At 35.6% G+C, this 23,224-nt stretch overlaps 1 protein-coding gene across 3 annotated transcripts in view; it reads right to left on the bottom strand.

Moving 5' to 3' along the window:
- MGAT4A (alpha-1,3-mannosyl-glycoprotein 4-beta-N-acetylglucosaminyltransferase A) overlaps positions 1-23,224 on the bottom strand; it is a 160,665-nt gene that overhangs the window by 38,671 nt on the left and 98,770 nt on the right. For all 3 annotated transcript variants that reach the window (XM_066377623.1, XM_066377621.1, XM_066377622.1), the window contains exons 6-11: positions 11,792-11,838; positions 9,253-9,366; positions 7,371-7,446; positions 3,882-3,996; positions 1,306-1,436; positions 28-135 (exon numbers count right to left, since the gene is read on the bottom strand). In XM_066377623.1, the coding sequence (XP_066233720.1) occupies positions 28-135; positions 1,306-1,436; positions 3,882-3,996; positions 7,371-7,446; positions 9,253-9,366; positions 11,792-11,838 (591 nt within the window). The remainder of the gene's footprint in view (positions 1-27; positions 136-1,305; positions 1,437-3,881; positions 3,997-7,370; positions 7,447-9,252; positions 9,367-11,791; positions 11,839-23,224) is intronic.

Below are 23,224 nucleotides of genomic sequence, written 5' to 3'. Positions count from 1 at the left end.
TGAGAAAAATCAAATGAAATGACCAACCGTAAGTTTTTGAATTTTTCCTGTTAGTGAAGAATGCAGACCAACATGTTGAAAGAGGGAAGGTCTGAAGCGGATTCGCAGATTTGCTTTCTGTCTATCACAATGTTTCTAAATATTAGAGAAAAAATTGTTAGAGTTACATTAAACAGTGAAAGAGTGTCCTTATTTGAAAAATGAGAAGTCCTTTACAGAAATATTAAAAAATATCCAACTTGATCTCATAATTACAGATCACATATTTTTACGGTCCTCATTAAGGCATTAATAGAATTACTACCTATACACTTGGTAAACAGACATGATGCAGAAATTTAAAATAAGCACAACAAAAGAAAGAGTTATGAATTTGATTTCAACCTTTCTGTAGATATATCAATATAAACTTGATTTTTAATATAAAAATGGACAAACTATAAGCTAGAGGTTTGGTTCAAATAGACAAAATACACAAAAAGATAATATATTGAAAAATTTGCAAATAAAAGGCACATTTTGTTCCATAAAAGCAATTTGAAAATGTGAGGCAATAACTTGATTATCAACAAATAATTAAAAGTCTGACACAGAAATCCATCTCAGCACAGTTAAAGGACACAACACCTACATTTCAACTCAAAGTGCCTCCTGGCTCAGACTCCAGATTACAACCTGTCCTCCAATTTGATCATCGTGTGAGACACCTATGATGCCAGCAGGGTTCTCAATGGGTGTTAGTTTGGTGCTTCAAGATAGCCATGACTGACTGGTCATGCTTTTATAAACTCTTCATTTTCAATGACTTTTTACAAGTTTGAGGCTAAGAACTAACTGAAAAAGACATTTGTAAAACATTTTCACTTTGAAAGACCTTCAATAATTTACCAGATGTTAAAATGCCTGGTTTCTGAGGGATGCACCGTCTCATCACGTATGTTATTCACACACAAAAAAATTCCATCATAACACGTATTATGAATAAGAGGTCTGAATTGTAAGGCTTAATATATTTCAATAATCAACCTTTCTACATTGACTGGCTTATCAAATTTAAACAAGAGGTTAGCATCATTCCTAATTAGAAGTGAAGTAGTGCATATTATTCACACAAATTCAACTACTCAAGTGGAAGGAGAGGGAGAGAGAAGGAAGGAGGAGGGAAGGGGAAGGGCAAAGAAAGAAGGCAAGCACTTCAAACATGAACCTATTTCACTGTGAATGTACAAAATCTCGCTCCCTAACAGTCACTTTCACGAAGTATTGAAAACAAGCTTCTTCTACCCTCATAAGAAATTAACTTACTGCATCTTTTTCAGGGTTGCAGACTTTCACCCAGAGAATATGGTCCAAGAGCCAATCAATGGGCTTCTCCTTATAGAACATAAATATGAATTCCACAATTAGAGTGAGGTCTGGCGCTTGAAACATTTTCCCTGAAAAGATATTCCAGTCAATAGCTATAATAAACCAAGCATCAATATAGTTTAAGTGAAACCTTAACAACACATATACTAAAGCTTTGCTTTCAACTATATAAATAAATCCTTATGAATAATGTCCCCACTTGTCTTATTAAAAACAACAAACCTGTCTTTAGCTAAACACTAAGCTGTCATCTGGGTATAAATGGAAGTAGTTAATTTCTGATTTTCTCTATTACAAAATCTATCATGCAACTACTGGCTTACAGGATTCAAGAAGGAAGTCAGAGATTTTTCTTTCATGTTTTAAGATTATTTCCATAAAAAAGGAATTTAAAGAGATTTAGGTTAAAAAAATTTAATAATAAATGTAAAAAAAAAATGACTCCTAATTCTGTCTTCACTTAAACCTTCATGAGTAAAGATTTTTTTGACTCAAATTAAGTTTGAGATAAATGATCATCAAGATCAAAGGCCCCAGGCTCATATTTTAAGTACTACAGAAAGTGAAATGTTATCCTCTCCGTGTTTTTTAAAACCTATATATTTCCTTCAATTCTTCAACTTTCAACCTAGTCTCTTTAGTTGGGTAATTTAGAAAGCTTTGTGAAAAAAACTTTTAAAATGAGTACCCTGACTAGTCAATAAAAGAAACAAATGAATACAAAATCCCTGAACAGAAACTTCATGTGCTCTATTAAATACCAGGAATTCAATTAGAAAACTGTTAGTTTGGCATTCTTTAAAAACAAACAAACAAACACAAAGCTCAGCAACAAACAAGTGAACAATCCAATTAGAAAAGGGGGAGAGGACCTGAATGAACACATCTCCCAAGAGGACGTACAAATGTCCAACAGATATATGAAAAATGCTCATCTTCACTAGCTGTTAGAGAAATGCAAATCAAAATTACAATGAGATACCACCTCACACCTTTTAGATTAGCTATTATCAACAAGACAGGTAATAACAAGTGTTGGAGATGCTGTGGAGAAAAAGGAACCCTCATTCACTGTTGGTGGGAATTAAATTAGCACAACTATGTATTATGATTAAGAATGGAACTACCATATGCCCTGTGGTGGGATTCAAATAATTTAACAACCGGTTCTCTGCCCTAATGACTGTTTTAAGTATAAAAAAACAATACACTGAAAGGTAGTTTATTATTTCATGCATTTAATACTTAAATAAAAATAAAAGAGGTACACAAAACTAGATTGTTATAAAAATTTAATGAAAATATATTAAATACCTGACAAAAAACAATAAAACTGTTATTTAAGATATTTCCATATTGCTTCTTGATTGGTGTCCTCATTTGCGATTTTTTCACCTATAGATGGAATGAACATTACTATGGGTGCTTAGAATACACTGTTGCACAGATGAACGTTAAAAAAAAGAGTAAGGAATGTAAATTTGTGATTTCTACATCAGGCGGCGGCCCTGTCGCCCACCTTAGAGAGAACCCTGATTACAAGTGCCAACTGGTTCGCCGAACTCAACAAAACAAAAAATTAGTTATCAGTTCTGCCAAACCGGTGCAAACTGGCTGAATCCCACCACTGCATACGACCCAGCAATTCCTCTACTGGGTATCTACCCCCAAAAAAGCTCAAAAACAGTAGTACATAAAGACACATGAACCCCAATGTTCACCGTAGCATTATTTACAGTGGCCAAGACATGGAAACAACCAAAGTGTTCCTCCACAGAGGACTGGATAAAGAAGATGTGGTGCATATATACAATGGAATAACTCAGCCATGAGAAATGATGACAGTGACATTTACAACAATATGGATGGACTTTGAGAACATTATAGTGAATTAAATAAGTAAATCAGAAGAAGCCAAGAACTGTACTATTTCACACATAGGTAACTGAGACTCATGGACATAGATAAAAGTGAAGTAGTTAACAGAAGGAGGAGAATGTGGGGGAGGAGGTGGGGGAAGGGAGTAAAGAGGAACAAACATATGGTGACAAAAAATGATGTGACTTTGGGTGATGGGTACACAACATAATCAACAGTTCAAATGCTATAGAAATGTTTACCTGAAACCTATGTACTCTTATAGATTGATCAATGTCACCTTGTTAAATTTAATTTTCTAAATAAAATTAGAACAGACAAACCAATCTTGCAAAAGCAGTAGGGTATAAAAGAGGTCTCAGAGAAGAACTCAGACATGCTCACCAAGACCATGGCTGGCTCTACATGCAGAGTCAGTGTGACTGCCCTGCAGAACTCTAGAGCAAGTACTATAATCTTAGAAATCTCCAAATGCTATTTTGGGTTGCCTTTCATTATTTACCTAAGCTAAATTTCCTCAAAAACAATCCATTTGCAGAAAATAAAGACCACTTTAAAATTTAAAAAAAAAAATTAGTACATCCCAAGAGTCCCACTTATTTCTGAAAACTAGATAAATCCAACACATTTCTTACCAATGAAGCCCAGCTGGGAGAACTCTAGTATCATCCATTCCTCAGAAGAAAGTTGAAGGGCAAAATTTTTTATAGTGTTAAAGTAATTCTGTTTGGCAATAATATCATCTTCAAGCTAAAAAAAGTTGAACAATTAATACATCAAAAAGAGAGGAATGATTTAGATAGCCAGGACCGTCTTTAGTATGGAAAAAAATCAAGCATACTTTTTCATAGAAATCAAGTAAACAATGATCAAAAATTTTGACAACACAAAACTAAATTTTACTAAAATAAAATGAGGAAAATAAAATGGAAGATGCACATAGCAAGTCAACTAAAAGTCCCCTCATCACATGAAACAACAATTCCACTCCGTGAGTTACTCCCTTTTGGTCCTTTCATAGTGCCCAACATGAGTTCACACTACCTTTTTTATTTTCAAAGGAAAAGAATTATTGTAGGCAGTCTATCTATCTATCTATCTATTGCTTTTTCATAATACAGTGGTACCTTGAGATACGAATTTAATTTGTTCTGTAACCAAGCTCGTAAGTCAGTCAACTTGTATATCAAACTGCCGATACTGGACCCGTGCGCCAACGTGCCAACTAGTGGCAGCTTCCAGAATCACGACTCGTATCTCGGAATTTCGCTGGGATCTCGAACAAAAATATGGACCCAGTTGCATCTCATATCTTAAAAAAAAATCGTATGTTGGTCTATTTGTATCTCAAGGTACCACTGTACATATACCAAATCAAAAAGAAAGTCAAAGAAAAAGCTAGTAGCTTCCCTTCTCTATCCTCCACTCTGCTAGCTGAGGTGACCAATGCTAAAAGTTGTGTGTGCATCCATTCAACACCTTCTGTATGGACATACAGCACATACAGACACATGTATATTTATATTTAAGGTGCCCATCCACCTCTATTATTATGAAACATTTTTCTCTTCATATATCATGAATATTTTTTCAGGTTAAAAAATACATATATATTTAATTTATTGATTTTAGAGAGACATAGGAAGAGGGAGCGGGAAGTGGGAGAGGGGAAGAGGGAGGGGGAAGGGGGAAGAGGGAGGGGGAAGAGGGAGAGAGGGAGAGAGAGGAAGGGAGAGAAAAGCATTCATTTGTTGTTCCACTTAATTGTACATTCATTGATCACTTCCCATTATGTGCCCTGACTGGGGATTGAACTCACAACTTTAGTGTTTTGGGACAATGTTCTAACCTATTAAGCTAATCAGCCAGGGCCAATAACTATATATTTAAACTATCCTTTTTAATAGATGCATAATATTCCATACTACAGATATATAACAAGTCACTCAACTCACCCTGCTCACAGACAAACATCTAGCTTGTTTCTCATTTTTTGTCTGTGCAGACAATGCTGCACTAACATGCTTACACTTATATACTTTTCATTTCTGTAAGCTTGATTCCTAAAAGTTCCTTTCTTATGTTTTAAAAGATGTCTTCAAAATACGTAAGAAGCCATAGCAATTTAGAGTGCCAATGAACCTCACATGCTCTGTCAATACCATGTGTTAACTATGCTTGGAATTTTTTCCAGTTCACTAGGGAGTTGATAGAGATCAGCGATCAGGAATGTATGCAAAGACTTCCTCCCCAAGATTACCTTTCATATCATTTTAAAGTCACAAGATAATTTTAATATCCTAAGAAAAGTTTCCCTTCCCTTAATTTTTCATTAGCATCTTTAGTTACACACTAAGTAATTTTCACTTATTTTAGCATTTAGTTTTCATGTATTTAAGTACTATAAAAAGATTTCTTCTTCCTATCTGTGAAAAAACAGTAGAAGTATTTAGAAAGATATATTTACTCACCAAATAATTATTGAACTATTATGTTCCAGACAATGTACTAAACCCTGGCAATACATTAGTGGCCTACAAAGGTGCCTACAATATGTTAATACAACACTACGTAAAGTTTGATCCTGCTCTTGTGAAAAAAGATTGTATTAAATGAATATTATGTGTAAAGCACACAACACTGTAAAGAACAATGCCTGACAAATGGTAAGCATACAATAAATGCCAGTTCATAGCTGCTGCTGTTGTTACAATACTGACCCCTGCTCTTACATACCGACCCTGCTTAGGCTAAGTTTTCCTTATCAACCTTTAACTCCCTCCATCTTTTCCTTAAGTTCCTAAATATTTACTTTTCCTATATACCATGAACAAGCTGTAAGTTTCTATTAATTCTCTCCTTGGAAAGAAATTTAAAGAAAATTTAAAAGCAAAGTAATTATACTTTTAAATTCTCTCTATAAAGTTCTCATTCATAAAGCAAATAACTCTGTAGTGGTCCTATAGGAAACAGTAAGGTTTAACTACAGTAATATTTGGGATATGTTAAAATAAAATGTTTTGAAATTATTTTGAAATTAAAATAAGACTTCTCTAAGGTATTTAGAGGAAATGTACTCCCTAAATTTAGGCTATTGATTTTTATATGCTCAACTGTTGTATACTGTTCTATACAATGTTAAATTCTGATCCTAGAATCATTCACATCTCTTCCTGTGAACCAAAGAAGGGTGCATGCACGTTTGAATGCAGCTGACACGAGACAACATGTCAAAGGAGACAAAATCGGATCTCAGGAAGTCCAACTTGCCTGTAGTGCCAAGTTTCTTCCTTCTTTTCTTCCCCACTAAACCCCTCCCTACCTCTCCCCACCCAGTATGTGCCCACCATTTCCTTCCTGAATCAGGGACCCAGAACTTCTTCTTGACACCTTCATCAAAACATCCTCCTAGGTAAGGACCCAATAAACATTGTATACTGAAAAATAATTACTGATAGACTTAGTGTGCCATTCCTCTTGGGTATTTGCATTTCAAACAAGGGATAAAGGCTTTTGGTGAAAGAAATAAAATTCCAAATGGAAATTTTAAGCTTAAGTCATTGAGGAAAATGAAATTTGAAAGAAGAGCTTCCTAGATTACTGAGATGTTGTTTAACTGGCTAAATTAAAACTCTTATCCCTATAGATTTCTTCTTTTAGCCATGCTAAAAGTTGGACCATTAGGATTAAATGTCAGTTTTATTATCTTTGATATAAATGTAAATGTAGCATATAAAATATTACACTAATAAGACCACTAAAAATTATAAGATAACCCTTTAAAAGTTTCCAAATAATTAGTTTTTAGTTCTTTTTAACAGTGGAGAGAGGGTGAGTGAGAAGATAGAGGGATGGGAGAGAAGGGAGAGAAGGGAGGAGATGAGTGACCTGTCCATTGTGACATGATGAAGTAGACAGCCAGTGCTTGGGCTGAACCAGGAATGGAAGCTCAGAGCTCCCAATGTCAGTGACCATAAAAGACTTCTGCTCTCGGATACATTGTTAACATCTTATAGATCTCAGAGGGTTTACATTGTCAACACATTCTGTTCTAATGAAAGTATATCTTTGATGTTACATTTGCTTGAGAAGTATGAAAGACATTAAAGGAAAACCACACTTACTTGAATGTAATACATGCCCTTCTCCTGAGCATACATCATTAGAAAACAATAATCTAGGTTTTGCTTTGTTCTCCATCTGAAACAAAAATTTTCAAAAATAAGTTAGGAATCAGACTCAAATTAAGCAAAATAGGACTAAATGTTTATATTTTATATATCATGATATAAAATTATAATACTCTATAATATGTACATATATTACATAGATACAACTTGTATGATATATATACATGGTGTATATACTACATATATGTAGATATAGACATATAGATATATAGAAATACACACATACACAAGAGATCCACTTAGGAGAGTGAAAGAGAACTCATTTCTAGTGAAGCTTTTAACAAAACATGAATTCTGAAGGTGTCCCAAGGAAAAAAAGTCTAATGTCAAGTAAGTTTCAGAGGCCCACACACATATATAGGGCACTGAAACATGCAGCAGTAAATAATCTGTTGAAAAAAATTGTAATACTGTATTTTCCAAACTTTCTTGACCACTGGCCCTTCTTTAAGTGACATCTTAATGTCACTGGGAACTAGTGCTTCAAAAATTATACTTTGGGGATCACTCCTCTGGTGTGCTTCAAATAAGTAGAAATTAATAAATATGTATTGAATGCTTAAAAAAAAACAAAACATCCTCTTAAAATTTATGAGATTTGGCCCTGCCTGGTTGGCTCAGCGGTAGAGCGTCGGCCCAGCATATGGAAGTCCTCCGTTCGATTCCCGGCCAGGGCACACAGGAGGAGCGCCCATCTGCTTCTCCACCCTCCCCCTTCTCCTTTCTCTCTATCTCTCTCTTCCCCTCCCACAGCCAAGGCTCCTTTAGAGCAAAGTTGGCCCAAGCACCTCAGGCGCCAGAATAGCTCCGGTTGCAGCAGAGCAATGGCCCAGATGGGCACAGCATTGCCACTGGTGGGCATGCCGGGTGGATCCCAGTTGGGTGCATGCGGGAGTCAGTCTGTTCGCAGCCTCCCTCCACTTCTCACTTCAGAAAATTACAAAAAAATTTTTTTATGAGATTTAAGTCCTTTCAGTGAATCCTATAGCTTACAGAAGCTGACTAATGTTAAATAAGAGAAGTGGTTCTAAAAGCCAACTTAAAAACAAAACAGTAAAATAAAAGCTTTGATTCATACTTAGCAAGCTTTTCTATAATACAGCTCATCAGCTGTTCTGAGTTTAATGAGACTACCTAAAAAAATTTTTTTATACCAAATTCAACCCTAAATTAAAAAAAAATAAAAAATTGTATTTATTAAGGGACAATTAACCAATTATGTGGATATAATTAACTGTCTTTAGGACAAATTGACAGCTCAAGTACAATAAATCTCTTCCCAAAAAACCCCTTTATCCTTTTCTCTAATTATAGAGAAAACTAATCCAAAATTTAAGTGATATTGGTATTAACTAATCCAAAACTAATACCAATAGCTCTTAAATTACTTTGTTTTTAATAACACAACAGAAGTTAAGTCCTTCAATTTTAGAGATTTAGAGACATATCCAAATGACTAAATTACATTATTACAATTGTAATTTTGCAAAACAGTATTACTGTTTGTCATTTTTACTGAGTCGGCTCTCATTTATGCTGCATACAGAAAAGGTTTTGATCTGAACTAACTTCTGACTTACAGATAATATACTTTTAAGAACAGTCATAACATTAGAGCAGCAGTTATACAAATTATTAATTTTACCAAATTCAATCTCTCATCAGAAACTCCACAGAATTTCCAATAAAATACCCCCAAATTCATTGGCTCTTACTAATTGGCTCAACCCTAAAATGTGTGAAGCTCTGATACATAAAACTACATTTACCATATATTCAAATGAGTGAGGGTTCTAAAAAAAAAACACAGGCTCACCTTACTCTTTCTTTAGAATCTCCAAATGTCTCCTTTAAGTTTGTCAAGTCAGGATAATAGCTTTCAGGAGGTGATATTATTTCCACCAAACCAGAACTGATTTCTTTAGAAAATCTATCATGAAAAAGGTTAGCTGAGTTATTTAAGCTCACCAGGATTTAATCTTACTGCTCAATTTACTGTGTTAATATAAAACACATCAGTAATGTATACTGTTACAGTGACACTATGTTCAATGAAGTAGCTCAGCAATGATTTGCCTGAAAAATACAGATTTTTCCAATAACACAGCCTTTTCTAAAAATAATGCTAAAAAAAAGTGTAAAATGCCACTATCCTTAGAGCAGCAAGGAAATCTTAGGCCAACTGCAGGTATCACCTTCCTAAAAAGTGTAAGAACTTTAACAAATCAAGGTGTTACAGAAAATAAGAATTGAAGAAAAATTAATGAATGTGTCTATGTGTACATATATTTATGCAAAATCCAAGTTCAATTTTCAGGAAGATTTAGTCGTGGATTATATACTATATGTCATTCTAAACTATTGTTTCTCAAGTGAGAGTGCTCTTGTCCCGAGGGTACTCTGAGCATTGTCCAGAGATATTTGGTTTTCTTAAGTATGGACAATACTGACATCTAGTGGGTAGACATCAGGGATACTGTTAAACATTCTTCAATGCACCAGAAGTCCTCACAACAAAGAATTATCTTGCCCAGGGGTAGTCAACATTTTTATACCTACCACCCACTTTTGTATCTCTGTTAGTAGTAAAATTTTCTAACCGCCCATCAGTTCCACAGTAATGGTGATTTATAAAGTAAGGAAGTAACTTTACTTTATAAAATTTATAAAGCAGAGTTACAGCAAATTAAAGCATATAATAATAATAATTTACCAAGTACTTTATGTCGGATTTTCGCTGTTTGGCAGAATAAATCTTTATAAAACAACTTACTATAGTTAAATCTATCTTTTTTTTTTTTTTTTTAAAGATTTTCTTTATTCATTGTAGAGAGGAGAGAGAGAGAGAGAGAAAGGAGGAAGAGCAGGAAGAATCAACTCCCATATGCGCCTCAATTGACCAGGCAAGCCCAGGGTTTTGAATCAGCGACCTCAGCGTTCCAGGTCAACGTTTTATCCACTGTGCCACCATAGGTCAGGCAATCTATCTTTTTATTTATATTTTGGTTGCTCAGCTACCGCCCATCATGACAGCTGGAATGCCCACTAGTGGGCGGTAGGGACCAGGTTGACTACCACTGATCTAGCCCAAGATGTTAACAGTGCCAAGGATGAGAAACACTGACCTAAAGTTTTTAAAATCAGTCTTACTTACTCAGCTGCAATTTCTTTCTTATTTGCATTTTCCTTTATTTTTGCAAATCAGTACAAATTGCTTGTGTAATTACCTGCCTTTGCAAGAATGGTCTTGGTGCATAACTGCACTTTTTTTTCTGGACATGGTTTTACTATGCAATGATGAAGACAGGAATCAACATCACTGCATGTACCCCACAGACCTGCCCATGTGATTCATGGGCAGCGGATTAATGATTGTCCTGGTCCTATGTTAAGGATCCTATCCTAAATTGTACTTGTGTGAAGGCTGCCAAGAAATTGAGCATTTGAGGAAAATCTAACAAATGCAGTTCAATGCTGAACAAATACATGTATTTTTTAAAAAATCTCTATTGTTGGCATTTTGATAGACAAAGACAGAGGCACATTATTTAAATCTAGAGTTGGCAAATAATTGTTTCTCTTTAGTCTTTTTAAGTAGAGAGTTGGTTTTTTGGGAGCAAAAACAGATATAATTCAATGAAGAAACCATGTCAAGACTGATTTTTTTTGATGTTACCATTAAAACCACCAAAGCAGACTTTTAAAAATTATCTAAAATTTACTAAACTATCCATCTGTTACCTGAGATGTGCCTTGCTCACAGCATAATGTTAATCTTTGCAAAATAGATCAGATTTGGGTGTAGTTTAGCACTGAATTTTATTTATTTATTTTTTTAATTTATTTATTCAGTTTAGAGGAGAGAGAGAGAGAAGGGGGAGGAGCAGGAAGCATCCACTCCCAATGTGCCTTGACCAGGCAAAGCCCAGGGTTTTGAACTAGCGACCTCAGCATTCCAGGTCGATGCTTGATCCACTGAGCCACCACAGGTCAGGTAGCACTGAAGTTTAAAACTGCTTCATGACTACTTACCTGACAGCAGAGAATGAAAGATTTAAGTAATTTCACATGACTCTCTCTATATTCACTATCTTTCAGATGAAAGACTTCTGTTATTTGATGTTACATACATAGAACATTCAAGTCTTTTCTACAATAAAATATACCAATTTATCTCATCAGATAAGTGGATAGACATGCACCTACTTTATAACAATGTAAAGCCCAGTGATAGGTAGTCCAATGAACACTGAACTCCAGAGAAATGAATTATAAAGGAAGGCATTAACTTTTAGCAGAAAGCGAAGAAATAACAATAACGATTATTTTCACTTCCATAATTAAGAAGAACTTACTCTTTCTCCAGGTTGGCTATAACACCGTGTACATAATCAATATCTGTCTGGGAAAGAAAAAAAAATTTTACCTACATTCATTGTTTTTATATTTTTATTTAACTTTTAATACTAAACTCAAAATGAATAAAACATTCATTGACATTACATTGAGTTTTCAGTTAACTTATGGGATTTGCATTTCTGTCTTCTGTTTTATTGCCCCATTATCTATCACTGAGTAGTCACTAATACAATATGCAGATAACTAAATTTTTATTATTTTCAACTGTTGATGTTCAATTCAACAGAAAAAGTGAGCAGCACAGAAACTTTCTAATACTTCTGAAACATGCAGACTACAAGTAGTGAAGAAACAACAGCTGCAGATGCTACAGGAAAAGATCTGTCCACTTGGAATCATAAAACCCAGCTTCAAGATGTGCCTTTGTGGCTACTGGCCTGTATAATTTGAAGTAAGCCACATCTCTGAGCCTAGTTTCCTATACTATTTTAAAAAAGAAAAGTGAGAGGAAAAAATACCTCAGAGACAGTAATAAAAATGTAAGAAAAAAGCTATTATCAGGTTGAAAATGGTAACCCAAGTTAAGAGCACTTTAACCACAGTTAGAAATAGATGCTTATCAGACCTATGTACTTTCAAATTATATTCAAGTGCAGATCCAATAGACCTATCAATTCTAAATTCAGTGACAGCTTATATTAAAATGCTCAATTGTTAAAAGAAATCAATTGCCCATCAATGACCTATGCTATGAAGACTACCAAAACACTTACTACAACTTAAGGAAAACACACAAAGATAAAGCTTAACTCTGGAAATTATAAAACTTTTGGATTATAAGCAGTTCTATGGAAAAATATTTCAACTTTAATTTCTGTTAATTAAAAGTATTCCCTATTTTTATTGTTAAGTCTAAAGACTTAGGAGTGAGACATCTTAGACTACATCCTTCAGGACTCAAGAACTATGGAGATACCAATAGAACACAGCCCACCACTCTGTGTACTTCCCCTATATGAACGCAAATAGTAGAGATCTCTTTGTCAATAAATTATCACCTACATGTTTAATCAGTGAGTATCATACTACTCATCAGATTCTAATTTTGGAGAACATGATCAAGTCTGGTTTATATAAACTTTAATAAGTTTAGCAAAAACATGAAATTCAATTTCATAAGCATTTACTGAGTGCCAGTAATTTGCCTATCCAAGGAAACAGAAATACAAATATGAACAAGACCAGCTCTCTATTCTCAGTAGGCTAAGAGGGCCAAGAAGAATAAACTTATATGAATGTAGATTTATTGTGTCATGTCATGTGTAATAATTTATCAAATGTAAGTGGTCCACATCTAATATTACACATAATCCTTATGTTGCATGCTAACTGACGTAACTAGAAAAAGATCTGCCTGAATGACTGTAACTAGTGTCATTTTCAAACAACAGAATCAATCCTTTCTGGTATCAGCTGAGGAAATTGTTCTGGAACTCCACTGAGAAAGTTAAACCATATAACTGGCCCAGAACACATGGCCAGGGCAATCTGTGTCTCCCCTGGGGCCTCTATTAGCCCCTCCCCCATCTTAAATGTCAACAGTAAGAAAGGCGGTCTCTTCTGAGATCTTGGGGCTTGCTGATTTATGTAACAAGAGCACTTTCTCCTGAGACTTTTGTAAAAGCATGTGGAGACTTCTTAAAAGGTAATATCAGCCTGGCTGGTTGGCTCAGTGGTAGAGCATCGGCCTGGCGTGCAAGAGTCCCGGGTTCGATTCCTGGCCAGGGCACACAGGAGAAGCACCCATCTGCTTCTCCACCTCTCCCCCTCTCCTTCCTCTCTGTCTCACTCCAAGGGGAGCCTTGGCTTCCCCTCCCGCAGCCAAGGCTCCATTAGAGCAAGGTTGGCCAGGGCGCTGAGGATGGCTCTGTGGTCTCTGCCTCAGGTGCTAGAATGGCTCTGGTCTCAACAGAGCGACTCCCCAGATGGGCATAGCATTGCCCCCTGGTGGGCGTGCTGGGTGGATCCTGGTCAGGCACATGCAGGAGTCTGTCTGACTGCCTCCCCATTTCCAACTTCAGAAAAAAATACAAAAAAAATTTTTAAAAAAGGTAGTATCTTCCACTTCTGAGAAAGTATCTGTGAATCTAAAACTAGAATACGTATATTGTAGGGGTATATAAACTATATGCTTGGGATTGGTGGGAAGGAAAGTGGGCATACATAGCAAAAGAACAACATTTTTTCTGCAGAATCAAGTATTCTTCATCGCTAAGTTATTTTTATATTAAACTAGGAAATATTACTGATACTGCAATATACACGAACCATGAAAACATTATGCCAAGTGAAAGAAGCCAGTTACAAAGGGCAACATACTATATAATTGCACTTACATAAAAATCTATACAGCCTGACCAGGCAGTTGCGTAGTAGACTGAACGTCAGACTGAAATGCGGTCTCCCTTCCAAGTACTAACCAGGCCCAACCCTGCTTAGCTTCCGAGATCAGAGGAGATCGGGTGCGTTTAGGGTGGTATGGCCGTAGACGCCTGGACTGGGATGCAGAAGACCCAAGTTCGAGACCCCGGGGTCACAGCTTGAGCGCGGGCTCATCTGGTTTGAGTAAAAGCTCACCAGCTGGGACCCAAGGTCGCTGGCTCGAGCAAGGAGTTACTCGGTCTGCTGAAGGCCCATGGTCAAGGCACATATGAGAAAGCAATCAATGAACAACCAAGGTGTCGCCACGAAAAACTGATGATTGATGCTTCTTTTCTCTCTCCATTCCTGTCTGTCTGCCCCTATCTATCCCTCTCTCTGGCTCTCTGGCTCTGCTAAAAATAATAAATAAATAAATAAAATAAAACTAAAAAAAAAATCTGTAGAGACAGAAAGTAGATTAGTGGTTGCCCAGGACTGGAGTTGGGAGAGTGCTATTAATGGGTGATGGCTAAGGGCTGCATTTTGGGGGTGACAAAAATGTTCTAAAATTGATTTGAGATAAAAGTTGCACCACTCTGACTCTAAATGGGTAAATTGTATCTTATGTGAATCACAAAAAAGAAAAAATAGAATAAAATTACGTTTTTTAAAAAGTATCTTAAAAAGAAAAACCTGTGTATACAAACTGGATGATTACAAGGTCCCACAGCTTCTCTGAAGTATAAATAAGAAAAAGATTAACAAGCATAATAACAGGATAAAATAAACCACTAATGTTGACAGCCGTTCACCAATAAATACTCATACAAACAATTCATCATCAACATATATACTTGGCTTAAGAGTCAATTTTACCAGTAGTTTATAAATTAAATGTTAATAATAAATTTCAATCTTTATTATTTTAAATCAATAATTTATAAAGTCTCATTTGAAAAGAAATGTACCTCTTTATATAACATCATGAAATTCAGAAAACTGCAACAAAGTTAACTGATTTCAGGGAAACTTTCAATTAAAATCAATTAATATATGTAATAACATCCCTTCTGAATATGCTATAGGTGTTGTACTAACGCTGCAAATGTGTGAAATAGAAATCTGAGTAAAAAGATACTTCTAAAAGTAAGTTACAGATATTTATTTCCAATGGCCCAAAGAATAAAACAAAGTTATAGGCAAGCTCCTATGAAAGAAAAATAAATGTTGCAAATGTTAGAGACCTGAGGCTGTTGTAAAACAGATGAAAAGGAGAAAAAAAAATTATAAACGTCAGATCAAAAGAGAACATAGAATTAAGAGAGCTAAGTTTTAAATAACTTGAAGGTAAAAGTTGGTTTTGGAAAATATCTTTTATATGTAAATTTACTATCTTCTTTCTAGTCATTTCACTCCAGTTACTCAATGTCTACAACATGAGCTGGGATATACTGTCAAGCTCTGAGTAAAATGTTTGTGACAGCTGTTTTATTGTCCTTATTATCTTCCATTTCTACCAACTCTTGTCATAGATTTGTTTCTATTTAGCTAAATTTTATTCTTGTTATAGGTCACATTTATTTTTACTGCTTGGCTATTTTTATATGATCCTGGACATCATAAATGGCACACTATTGAGTGTCCTGATTTTGTTATCTTTTTTAAAAAAAAGTGTTGAGCTTTATTCTAGCAGGCTATTTGTGGATCAGTAGATCCCTTACAGAACTCTTTTTAAGCTTTGCTGGGATAGGTCTAGAATCACCACTTCAAGGATAGTTCAGCCCAGATAGTAAGGTGTTGACCACTCTGGAGCCCCCATTGAATACCTCACGTAATTATCAAGGATGTGCCATTCTGGCTGATCAGACCGCATCCTATGTGGACAATGGGAACTGTCTAGCTTATATCTCCCTTATCATTTCTTTCCCAGGCTTGTGGAGTTCAATCCTATGCATGTATGGCCCAATACAACAAAGATGCACAGGCACCATCATTTTCTATGTAGCATGCTCCTTTTTAGAACTGTTCTGCAATATCCAGCTGCTGTCTTTGGATTTCCCCTTCCTGCAATGTGATCTGAAATGTGTTACCAGGCAGAAAGCTGGGGCAATCATGTTGTCCACTGTATCTATTTCTCTCAGGTAATCACATCCTGCAGAGTCTGTTGTCCAATGTCTAAGAACAACTAAATCATATATTTTGTGAGCTAGTTTCTAGATACTGATAACAAGAAGGTAAGTCCAATTCTTATTAACTCCATCATGGCTGAAAGCTGATGGCCATTTTACGTAATAAGAAACCAGTAAGAATTCCAGAAAGATAATGTATACAAGTGACATATGACTAAATGAATAGGCATATGTGAGAATAGGGCTGGCAGCTCATAATAAATCTTATTTTCCTAGCCGAGAAAAAGCTATTTCTACCTACCTAATGCTTGATTATGTGATATTTTAATTTAGTGTAGATGTACCACAAAGGCTAACAAATATCACAATTAGCTTTGCTGGTTTCTAACATGGTCAACCTGTTGAAAGGTGAGTAAAAAGGAGAGGAAGTTAGGCCCCAGCCAGTTGGCTCAGTGGTAGAGCGTCGACCTGGTGTGCAGGAGTCCCAGGTTCGATTCCTGGCCAGGGCACACAGGAGAAGTGCCCATCTGCTTCTCCACCCCTCCCCCTCTCCTTCCTCTCTGTTTCTCTCTTCCCCTCCAGCAGCCAAGGCTCCACTGGAACAAAGTTGGCCCGGGCGCTGAGGATGGCTCTATGGCCTCCGCCTCAGGCGCTAGAATGGCTCTGGTTGCAACAGAGCATCGCCCCCTGGTGGGCATGCCGGGTGGATCCCTGTGGGGCACATGCGGGAGTCTGACTGCCTCCCCATTTCCAACTTCAGAAAAATAAAAAAATTTTTTAAAAAAGGAGAGGAAGTTAAAAAAAACAGACATAAAAGGAAAAATAAGACTTCTTTTTCACCCTATCCACCATCACCTTTCTCTCTTTCTCCTAGTTTGTTAATGCTACAGCAGTATTTTTCAAACCTTTTTTTTTTTAATTAACCATTCTTTTTTTTTATTACTGGAGATAAAAACAGTAACATCCCACACACCATGCCCTGTGCTGGGAGGGTGGGGTGAGCAGAGGGGTGCTGATGACAACGATAGCTGCAGCCACAGCCCTGGGCCTGTGGAAGGCCGCCCCGCCCTGCCATGCTGTGCAGGGTGCAGTTCTCCAAGGGGAGGCGGCGGTCAGTGGCAGAGGGCCATTGTTTCCATGTTAAGGAAGCAGACGTGCATCTTGGTCTCGATGTCAAACCCCTGCCAGATCTTCAGGAAGTCGTCGAAGGTGATGCCCTTATACTCAAACCTTTTTTTTTTTATCAGAACCCATTCAGCTCAAAATATGTTCATAATGTGACTACTTCTTACCACCTCCATGATTATCCTAGTCCAAGCCTGTTAGATGATTGAAACAGTTTTCTAAGTAGTCTCCTTGCTTCTGCCCTTTCAAAAGCAACCAACGTGATCCTTTTAAAAGTCAAGTTATTCTTGCCAAAAATGTACACCTAAAACCTCATCATGAGAAAATATCAGACAAATCCAAATTGAGACAGTCTACAAAAGAACTAAGTGTTCATGAAAGACAAGAAAAAAACAGACGATCTGTTCATGGAAAGAAAAAAAAATGAGTCAGTCAGAACAAGTAAATGTAATGTGATGTTTTGGATTGAATGTTAAAACAGAAAAGTGACCTGAGTTGGAAAAACATGGAATTTGAAGAAAGCCTATGGTTTTGAACATTTTATTATGGCTACATAGTTGTTAACATTAGAGCAAGCTGAATGAAGGAAATATTCTGTATTATCTTTGCAACTTTTCTGTAAATCTAAAATTATTTAAAAATAGTGTTTTAAAGTACCTTAAAGAAAGAAAAAGTAAGTCAATGACTTTTCTACACAAAACCCTTAAATAGCGTTACATCTTAAGAAGAGCAGCAGATGGCAAAGAGACCTGCTGCCTGTTTTCGTAATGTAAAACTTCATTTAAACCCAACCCCACTCATTCATGTATAGTATCTATAGTTGTTTTTGAGCTACAACAGTAAAGTTTAATAGTTTCAACAAAGACTATCTGTCTAGTTTTCAAAGCCTAAAATATTTGCCACCACGTGGCCTGCTACAAAAAACTTTGCCAGTGCCCTGATTCAGAGTAAAAGCAAAGGTCTTACAATGGCTGGACCGTCCTCCGTAATCTGGTTCACCCATTCCTTCTCTGCCTGCCTCCTCCTACTGCCTGCCTCCTCACCTTTTCTGCTCCAGCCATACAGCTCTTACTGTTTCACAAAAAGTGACAAAGCAATACTCTAACCTCAGAACCTCTGCACATGGTATTTCTCTGCTTGTTCAATTCTAGCACCCTTCAGGTTTTGTCCAAATGTCCTGACCTCTCTAATAAACCATCCCCTGGCCACCTTGTCCTCCCTTTCCTGTCTGTTTACTCTGATTTCTTCTCCACAGCACTTCCTACCATCTAACATACTATACCAGTGTTTTTCAACCCTTTTCATCTCATGGCACACATAAACTAATTACTAAAATTCTGCGGCACACCAAAAAATATGTTTTTTTTGCCAATCTGACAAAAACATAGGTATAATTTTGATTCATTCATATCAAGACAGCTCTTGTGTTGGCGGTTGTTATTTTTTTATTTGACAATCTAAGGGAAGAGAAGTCAGTGCCCCTGACTAGTCAGGTATTGAATCTTTTAAAAATTCTTGCGACAATCCAGTTGAAAATCGCTGTACTATATACATTAGTTTTTTCATCTGTCCTTCTCTATAATATAGGTTTCACTGGGCAGAGGCTTTGTTATATTCAATGATATGCCTGGCACTTACCATTGTTTCAGTAAATATTATTTGAATTATAAGCAAATTTTATAGGATATTACACACACACACACACACACACACACACAAAACTTCTTCCCTATCAGATTTGTATGATTTATAAACAATGCATAAATAATCATCTCAAAATCTAGCTGTTGAAAAATTATAAGCCAAAATACTACTGATGCACCAACACAGCTAACAACTAAAGAGAAAATCAATAAGTCTATAGAAGACTTGAACAGCACTATCAACCATCTTGACCTAACAGACATCTATAAAACACTCAACAACAGCAGTCTATTCTTGTCCAGGGAAGTTCTATATGTAAGTCCACAGACCAGCTTTAAGCACACATGAAATTCTGTCCACAGGCTCCATATGCTAGTCCATAAACTAGTACAGTAGCCCCCTGCTCCCAAGTTTCACCTTCCGTGGTTTCAGTTACCTACAGTCAACAGTCAGAAAATATTAAAACGGAAAACTTTGGAAATAAACACATTTAAATTACATGCCATTCTGAGTAGCATATAGAATCTTGCACTATCCAGCTCCTGCCCAAGATGTGAATCATCCCTTTGTCCAGTGTATCCACACTGTACATGTTACCTGTATCTTAGTTACTCGGTAGCCATCTTGGTTATCAGATTGACTGCTGTAGCATCACAGTGTTTGTGTTTGAGTAACCCTTACTTTATTTAATAATGGCCCCCAAACAAGTAGTGATGCTGGCTATTCAGATACGCCAAGAGAAGCCGTAAGTGCTTCCTTTAAGTAAAAAGGTGTATATGTATAAGGAAAAAACATAGTATTATATATCGTTCAAAATAATATTATATATAGTTCACAGTTTCATTCACTGGGGTCTTGAAAAATCCCATGGGTAAGGAAAGATTACTGTACTGGTAAATTTAAAAGGTCTAAAATCATACAAAGTCTCTTCTCTAACTACAATGGAGTTGAATTAAAAAATCAAAACAAGAGAAGGAAAATTGGGATATCCACAAATAGTTAAAAATCAAATAATACATTTCTAATTAACTATGAGTGGAAGAAGTAGTTATGTTAGAAAGTATTTTGATCTGAATAAAAATAAAAATGACATATCAAAATTTATGGGATCCAGCTAATATGGTGCTGACAGGGAAATTTATACCTTTAAATTGCTTCTATTATGAAAAAAAGCCTCTCCAACCAATAATCTAAGCATTCACTTTAAAAATCTAGAAAAAAAGAATAAGCCAAACTTAAAGTAACCAGAAGAAAATAATAGAGTAAAAATAATTAAATAGAAAATAGAGAAATTAAAAAGTCAATAAAACTAAAAGTTGGTTTTCTTAAAAGATCAAAGAATAGTGTCACTTGAATAACATAGCAGGAAGTCACGTAACTTGATGACTGGCCAGCTAGAACTAAAAGAGCCAAAAGGTCTCAGATGGGGAGGAAATGAGGAAGCAGAAAGAAAAGGAAGGGTACAGGGATAGGAGAATAAAGGCAGGAGAATGCATTTAATACTATAATGAACTTTGGAGAACTGGATGGACTCCTAAGCCATGTGCATGTATAACTGATATTTATAAAAAATTTATTAAAAATAGACAGGTATAGAAAAATATTACTGTGGAAGACCAGATTACAAGTTAAAGATACAATCTCTTGACTAACAAATTTTTTAAAAATTTTAATCTTCATTATCTTCCTCATTCTAGTACTTCAATAAATACTTGTTCAATAAATACTTAGACTAAAATATGTACTTTTGCCTTTATTAAAATAAAAAAGACTAACAGGTAATTACAAAATCTTGAGAATACATAACTATTGAGAGGGCTACTATTTATTTCTGAAGTGACTATTCCTCAGGTGCTCTGGGGTGCAAAAAGTTCCAAAGCACTCAGGTACCTAACCCTGGCTGAAAGCACACTAAACTGTCTAACTAAAAAGACTAAGCTACTTATACAGAGTCCACCCAGGAACACAGCATTGACATTATATGCAATTACCAATGAAAATCAAACACAACTCTATGGAATACAGAACCTATGGGCTACAGCTAACAGTGTTCAGAAGAAAATTCATATTCTTATCTTAACAAAAAGAAATAATGAAAATAAATCAATTTAGTACCCAGGACAAAATGTTTATAAAGTATAACATGGAACTAACAAAAAGCAGAAAAATTAATAACGTTAAAAGTAGATGTTATTGAATTAGAAAAAAAAGAAAGAAATCCAAAAAGGTGGTTTGTGAAATGATAAATAAAAACTAATCAAGAGGGTGTGAATACAAATACACACACATACACAAAGAAATTGGGGGGAGGGGGAATAACCACAAAAAGAATAAGTCTACTTTGTTCCACCTTATATCAAACACATTTTAAAACTTAGACAAAAGGGATGATTTTCTAAGAATAAATTTTTTAAGAAATATAGCTCTTTATGTTCTAATGTTCTGATATTATACCATATATATAGAAATAAAAAATATGTCCACATATATATCCATTAAATATATTATATCTCTGAATAGGAACCACGACCACTAACAGTTATGCCTGTAGAGAAGTAATCAGTGGCTAGGCGATAGCACTAAAAGGAAAATTTTTCAAAGTACATAACACACACACATCTTTATAATTTTTAAAGCATATGATCATATTACCTACCCCAAAATTAATCATCAGGAAATATTTCCTAGCAAATAAAATATATAATAGAAAATGTGGGAAAAAAAAACTCAGAGCAATTTGATCAATTCTCTGGTTATTCTGTTTCTGTATTCATTTATAAATTTACTTGCTTTGTAAGTTTCTGTCCATTAGCCAACTAACTAGCACTGTTAATCCAATTTAAATCTAAGAATTTTAAAGAAGGCATAATAAAAGTCTCAGGCACACTGACTATAAAATACAAAATAAAATGTGTACAACAGAAAATCCAGAAAAGTTTTTCATGCTACATACTAAACACATTATGAGCTGGAAATTCTCTAAATTCAGTTTTTCAGAGACAACCTTTAGATGGTTTCCAACATGTTTAATTTATTTAATTAAAGAATCTCAGCTTGAATTCTTCAGTTTAGGGAACTTAAAAATTAAACATGTCTTTAGAATGTTTTTAGGCAAATTGCAGAAATGTGAATAATTAGAATGATATAAAAGATATACTACCTAAAGGTTACCTAAAGTTCTCGTTTCAAATTCTCAGCACTCTTTATGGTTATCATCCAGATAATCTGGATAATCTGACAGAAAAAATTCTATCAGAAACTGGCTCAAAAACTCATTTCATCTCTTCTTTTCACCCTAATAGCATTTAGCCCCTACCCCTGTGCGTCCATGTTGACTGCATGTTCTGTTTCAGTGGTAGTTACATATAATTGAGGCATTTCTGAACAAGATACAAGCTGTATCAGTCAGGATCTTAGTTGTAACAGAAACTGACTCTAGTAGAACAGTCAGTAAAACAATTCACTGAAAGATGATGAGTAGAACTAACTCATGGAACCCTCAGTCAGGCCGAGGAGCCAGGATAGGAAGGTAGCAGAAATAAAGCTGGGCGACAGCCAAAAATCAGAGAACACTCTCCATGCCACAGCTTGCAAAGTCCTCTCCATCAGTCTTAAATGCCTCTGGACTCTGCTCCTGTAACCCCAGGAAAAACACCACTACCAACACCACTGTATCACCACAATGAACTGTTCACAATCCCTTCTTCTTTAGAAAATCATTTCTTCTAAATGTATTTTCTTATTTAGTGTTACTGACATATAGAAACATAAATTGAACATATCCGGCCACCTTGACAAATTCTCATTATTTCTAATAAATTGTGGGTTTAGTCTTTTGGATTTTCTGCGTCATCTGAAAATAATAAAGCTCCACTCAAAGTCCAGGATAGGAACACTCAAGTGGCTGAGCCCAGGTCATATGCCTGAACTAGTAAAGCCAGTATCTGACATTTTCAGTTTCCACAGCAGGAGAGAGGCATTTCCTCTCACCAAGATGAATAAAATAGAGAATTCTACAAATAAAAGAATGGAACAGAAAAAAGAAATTTTGCTAAAATTCCGAGTATAATGTAAGAAAATGTTTTGTCAGAAATGACTATGAGTGATAGA

Source organism: Saccopteryx leptura, chromosome 3 (genome assembly GCF_036850995.1).
Source record: "Saccopteryx leptura isolate mSacLep1 chromosome 3, mSacLep1_pri_phased_curated, whole genome shotgun sequence".
NCBI classification, from domain to species: domain Eukaryota; kingdom Metazoa; phylum Chordata; class Mammalia; order Chiroptera; family Emballonuridae; genus Saccopteryx; species Saccopteryx leptura.
The sequence above is the reverse complement of the archived record's forward strand: the minus strand, read 5'-3'. Positions and strand labels throughout refer to the sequence as shown.